At 42.0% G+C, this 6,254-nt stretch overlaps 1 protein-coding gene across 1 annotated transcript; it reads right to left on the bottom strand.

The window, feature by feature from the left end:
* Positions 1–627: 627 nt before the first annotated feature.
* Positions 628–4,788, bottom strand: LOC122279245 (eukaryotic translation initiation factor 3 subunit D-like). The gene is made up of 2 exons (XM_043089710.1): positions 2,942–4,788; positions 628–873 (listed from the first exon to the last, which is right to left on the bottom strand). The coding sequence occupies exon 1, from the start codon at positions 4,654–4,656 to the stop codon at positions 2,944–2,946; it is 1,713 nt and encodes a 570-aa protein (XP_042945644.1). The 5' UTR covers positions 4,657–4,788; the 3' UTR covers positions 628–873; positions 2,942–2,943.
* Between the last annotated feature and the right edge of the window lie 1,466 nt (positions 4,789–6,254).

Genomic DNA, 6,254 nt, shown 5'->3' with positions numbered 1-6,254 from the left:
ATTTAGGAAAATAATGATTTTCGGGATATATGCATATAACATCATGTTCATGCATTTGGTTATTACATGAATATATTTTATCTTAAGATTTGTTTGAATTGTTACTTACTTGTAATATCATTTTTAATACTGTAGATTTAGATGCAGATGATGTAAATGTTGAACCTAAGGATGCGTCTCTACTGGAGGACTGGTCAAGGATCACTCTCTTGTGAGTTGCAACTTATTTATCGATTTTAGTTATTACTTTTGGTTTGTATTAGATTTTTATTGGTTACTTATAATATTTTTAGTACACTTGATTTAAACGAATTTGTATTTAAATAAATTCTAATACTTAATCGATCAACTTTATTATTCCGCGTGTTATTTTTGTTGTACACTTTCGCTTGCACACATACTTGACACTTGACGATAGGATGTGTGACTCGTGTTGTGATTATCCCGACACCTCGATTTTTACATGTATAGGAGTTAAGAATGTCACATCACTAATAGGCTCTGGTCTCTGCCCAAGGGCTTGCTCTGCCAAGACACCCATCTCTCTTTCTCACATAGGAGAATTTAGAACAGTACGCAATTCATCCAGATAGTTGAAATGTGAAGTGAAAACAAAAACATGGCATCTAAACAAACAAATTGTGTAGCTTTCATTTCTAGACCCCGCAGAAAATCCTTCACATGGGAAGTAATCGAATCAACCAAGTCTCCAAAAAGGCAAAGCTATAAAAGCTTGTTGTCTTTCCGCCAAATTGCAATAACAGTTTGAAAAACAATAAACTACTATGGCATGATGTTCTTGCAGAAATCTCTCTCTCGCGCGGCAACATAGGTTACAATCTCTTCTTGTTCCTCGGAATAAATGGTTTTGATCTGCAAAAACCAATCGAAGATATAGCATTCAACAACATAACTGTATTCTGGGATATACATGCAAATTGCGAGAAAGCAATGGAAATTATTGGCAAAATATGGTTCAATTTGGTTGCTTGTTATTCTAAATCTTGCAACATAAGACATAATACCACCTAACTGACTAATAATATGTGCAATTTGATTATAGCATCAGAGGAAAGTTTCAAAACAGAGATAAAATAGTGTCAAGTTGCATACTTAACCCTTTCAATTGACGAATTAAGATAAACAGGAAAGAAGACGTTGTATAGAAGAAAGAAGATGGGGTGTTTGAGACAATTAAATTCCAAATTATCTAATACCAGAGAGATCAATTAATCCAACTAAGGATTAATGCTATACTTACCGAAGGGATTATGTCACAATTTCTTGGCCGAAAGACGTCACACGAAGCCTGGGCCTCTCCTTATTTACATAACCTTTCAAAGTATTTTAAATTTCAGCCACTAATTTTTGGTCATTAGAAGCAGGAATAAAAACTCCTGCTTCAAAAATTATATGCTGTAGATTCCCAGGAAGAGAAAAGAGAAACGAGGGGGGGACATATGACAATGTTAAGAGGCATAAGAACAGATGAGATCAAATCCGCCAAAGGAAACTTTGAATCTGATGCAGACTCAAAGGTAGGCCTGTGCAAAATATCCGTTGGGCCGCACAACCCGCACAACCCGATTGGGTTGAACCCGCTAAAGTCGGGTAGAGGAAATGTCGGTTTCAACAAACTTCAAATCCGACCAATATCGGACGACACCGACTTAAAGTCCATTGCAGTGATTCAGTGAAATATAATTCTACACTATCATTCTTTTTCTCTGAGTCGAATAAGAAGTTATGGCTTCCAATAAAATCAGATCACGTTGAGTAGTTTGGGGAAGCGGCAGAAACTTACCCAAGGCAGCAGAGGTCACCATGGGGAATACAAGGCACGTGACTGCCGTTCCAGGCGGTCAAACAGGTGACAAAAATCCATGGCTGACCTGGGTGGCGTGGTGAAACTGCCGTCAATCTCCATGGCCAAGTAACAGAGGGAGAGAGAGAGAGTGATGAGAGGAAGAGAACAGAGAGAGACATCGGAAAGAGTGGGCATGGCATTGAGGAGAAGAACCTCACCGTGAGACGCGGCGGTTAGGGGTTGAAACATAGAGGGGCTAGCGACATCGATGGGCTTCACCAACTTGTCACGGGGCTGAAATTGGAATGAGGAGACCGCTGAAAGCTTCTCTTTCCATTTATTTTTTTCCTTGGGCCTTTTCTAATCATCTGAGATGTGTGCTTTTTCTCTGGATCTTGCAGTGATGGTGGAACAAATGAAGTTCTTGTAATGGTTTTTGTTTGAAAATGGCTTCTGCAGACGGGAGACTCTGCAAAGCTTTTGTTGTTTTTTAGGCAAAGGTCGGGTCATACGGTTCAACCCGTTTTTGTTTTATTCGGTTTGGGTTGATCCTATCCGGTTCCTTGGGCGATCGTATTCGGGTCGGGTCGGTCTCAAACCCGCTTTGCGCTGATAGGGTTGCAGGCCTACTCATAGGGCATACTTCAACTTACAAATTATAAACCAAACAACCAAAAACCGACCACATCAACTATGAGAGTTTTCCAAGAAACAAAAAAGAAAAGTGAAAATCTCAGACCACCTGTAGCAGTGACTTTTAACTACCATTTTGAACATTGTCATAAGTTTGTTCTACGACCATTTGGTACTCTGAAGTGTAAGCAAAGTAACTTCCATTTAATAGTATTCTTAGTCACAGACTCGCAACTATATTGATGGACCAATCCCTAAGAGTTTTGCTCGGCACTCTCTAGTCATTCTGCAAGTCAATAATTTTGTTTCGCATCTGTCAAGACCTTATCTGATATATTTCATCTAGAGTTCTTACGCATTGGTTAGAAACAAGAATGCTCCAGAGCTAATACCATTATTTTTTCCACTTTTATCAGGAGGAATTTTAAATCATCATGCTCATTACTCAAATAATGACTGAAAACAGATATGTGGCAAGTGAATTGGATGGAAAACCATTACCTCTAAGCTTGAGCGTCGACCACTTTCTCTTCGACATCATTTACAGCAGCAGCATTTGTCTCTCCAGTATCAGCATTCTCCACAGGTGGCTGAACCTGCTCGTCCTCAGGCAGTGGCTCCTCCACATAGTCATTCTCAAATGCATCAGATGGCACCTCATAGATCCTAACTTGCGGCTTAGTTGGGTCCTTCACAAGCACGTACTTGCCCTCATTCAATTTCATGCAAAGGTCCACAATGGATTTCACAATACCCCACATATTCGAAGTGTTCATATTAATCTGCGCCGCAAACTCCCTCGGCTTGTACCCAACGATCGACAATATCACATGGTTAAAATGATCGCGAGGATGAACCCGCGAGACATACCCCAATTTCATCAAATCCGCGCCAGCTAGCAGAGCTTGAGAGGTCCATTTAGCCAACTTGTTCGCGTTGTTCTTCAGCTCGGTGGCCAAGACAGCACCTCTTTGGGTCTCAAGCTTCTGCCTCCAATCGACTCCAGAGTATTTCGGGTCGAATTCATTGAGCGCATTCAAAGTGAGGAAGGACCTCTGCTTGTTAACCTCGACCACGCTCTGGACCTCACACCGTGCCACCAAGTACATATCATTGTCGAGCTTCCAACGCCTGTACCTATAAGCCACAGAAGCGACCTCTTCCCCTTCGTTTGCAAAGGGATTGGGCTCGTCGAAGGTCACCTTGCTCCCGTCCCGAATGAGGACCTGCTGCGAGAAATTTTGGTTGATGTAAGCGGCCTCGACACTGAGGGAGTACGCTGAGTTGATATCATCCTTCGCCTCCGGTAATGGCTCCTGCGATGTCTCGTGTACCGAGAGCAAATCAAGCTGCGAGCCGTCCCTTTTGTCGAAGAACAGCTTGTTTCCAACCCTCTGAACAACAATATCCCACGAATACACCGATCTCGGTGCGCACATGAGCGTGGATAGAATTGCATCGGTGGCGAAGACCGTTGCTTTGTCCTCGTTGGCGAGGCGACGGATGACTGGATCGTCGGTGGTGGTGACTTTGAAGAAATTGCGGTTCTTAAAACGCTCGAGGCGGCGCTCGTTCTTCGGAGTAATGCGATCGTAGGAGCGGTCGTAGAACTCGAGCGCGCCGCAGAGGATGAGATCCTCGGGCTCGGGAACGGAGAAAGAGAGCTTGGAGAAGGTGGAGAAGGGGATCTGATCGAGCATGTTCCACTCGGGCTGGATGTCCACGGAAGACTTGAACACGGCGGCCTCGCGGCGCGGCGCGTTAGGGTTCGAACGGTTGAGGTGGTATAGCCGGTCGCGACGGGCTCGCTCCTTCTCGGCCTCGCGCTTGCGGGCCTCGACCTCTTCGTCTCGCCGCTGGGGGAGCTGGCGCTGCTGCTGGAACCGCCATTTCGGACCGAACCTGGGCTTCGGAGGCGGCTTGCCGTCGACAAGTCGGAACGAGTCATCTTCGGCCGAGGCGGGGAACGAATCGTCGTGGGAGAAGTCGAAGACGGAGTCGGAAGGGTTCTTGGGGCGGGCCGGATTGTTGTAGTTGCGAGTCCAGTCTGCGATCCGGCCGAGCTTATCGGAGCGGGAGAATGGGGCAAAGGGAACGTTCAGAGGAAGGTTGTTAGTGCTGCCAGTGGCGACGGATGTGGTGGTTTCGGTGAAGTCGGGTGGGCCCCACCCTTCGGGATTGAATGGGACCGATCCAGCGTCGAGTCCTACGACCATGATCAAGAATTTTGCCTCGCTGAGGTTTTGGTTCTGGGTGCCACTGCCAAGCGATGAAAAAAACGAGGGAAACCCTAGGAGACGCTAGGGTTTTTGGGTAAGGGAAAATAATAAGACGATGAAGACGCTCGGTTAGAGTCTTGAGAAGGGGTTTTCATGCGCGTGTGGATTGCACGTGTGTGTTGTATTTTTTTTTTTTTTTAAATTATCTTTATCTCAATTTTTATAATACATTCGCTTATTCGCATGTCACCGATGGAAGGTTTTTATTACCATTTTGGAAATGGACTTTGCACTTTGCAGCCCATGGTATTTTGGATCCATTTGGCAGTTGGTAGTATTGAGGTTGTACTTAGGGGCTCAATGAGATCCACTTTAGGGGAGCCCTTCCCACAAGCGTTGGGCTTGGTCTTACGATAAATGATTTTAAAAAACTTCAAAAAAACCTCTGCTTCTTATGACTTCTATTAATAAAATTTATGGTAAATGTAGGCATTTCAAGAGTCACAAGTCACAACTCCTAGCTTCCAGCCTTCCTTCAACTATATATGGACCATCTTCTCTCTTTATATGCTATATATTGTGCAAAACGTAAGTTCTTCAAGGGATTACTATCTTTTCCTCTTTCATTTACAACTCCCTTTGTTTTTTCGTATGTATAAATTTCATCCGGATTCTATCCTTAAGGCTTGTGTCCCAATATGTAAGCGAGGGTTATAAATAAAATTACGAAATCCCATCTTCTTCGTTTTAACTTTTAATACACACATAGCACATATTAAAACATTCAGGAACTTCCTAGAAATTTTCCTTAGATGCATGGGAAAAAAAAAAATCTCTTTACTGTACAGATCCATGTTACTATTTAAAGTACTGGCTGCCATGTTTTCTAGGTTGCACTTTCGTCCGAAAACTACTTTCCACATAATTCCATCGCAAAAAGGAGGTTACATTCATTTCCTTAGTGGGAAACTTTCAAGCTGGAAAAATCTGAGACATTGGATTCTGAACATTATATAGCTAGCTAGACCACCATATTTCCCTCTTTTTCTGTTATATTTTCTACCTTGATCGAAGAGCACCATATATATATATATATATATATATATATTGATTTTTAGCTTTAATTTGATATATACCATTACCAATATTCATGAATATATATATGTTCACAGCTTTCGTTTCAAACAGTTCTATGGTTTATATAATTGATAAGAGATTGCACTTCAAACCAATGCAATTAGCACATGAATATCACCTTATATAAAAGAGAAGAGATCGATCATGTGCTCATGAAGGATAATTAGCTTGAAAAGTGCTATAGTCACAAAGAGATCCCACAAAAATAAACTTACAAACTGATGTAATTTCGTATGATACGTTACATATACTTTATAATAAAAATAGATTTATAATCTAACATATCACATCAAACCACATCATTTTATGGGCTTGTTTTTGTAAGATGTCTTTGTGATTAAAGTTTTTCTCAATTAGTTATTTATAAGAAAGAAAGGTATAAAATACCCAACAAGAGTACTAAATATGGATATATCTTAAGGCACCTCTCCAATATATACTTCTTTCTTTCTTCAAAG

The sequence above is a fragment of the Carya illinoinensis genome, chromosome 10, assembly GCF_018687715.1.
Source record: "Carya illinoinensis cultivar Pawnee chromosome 10, C.illinoinensisPawnee_v1, whole genome shotgun sequence".
NCBI lineage: Eukaryota > Viridiplantae > Streptophyta > Magnoliopsida > Fagales > Juglandaceae > Carya > Carya illinoinensis.
Note: the sequence above shows the minus strand (reverse complement) of the source record. Positions and strands in the feature narration are given on the sequence as shown.

What these genes read in the sequence shown, in the direction of transcription:
- LOC122279245 (XM_043089710.1), bottom strand. Translation starts at nt 4,656, where the DNA reads ATGGTCGTAGGACTCGACGCTGGATCGGTCCCATTCAATCCCGAAGGG.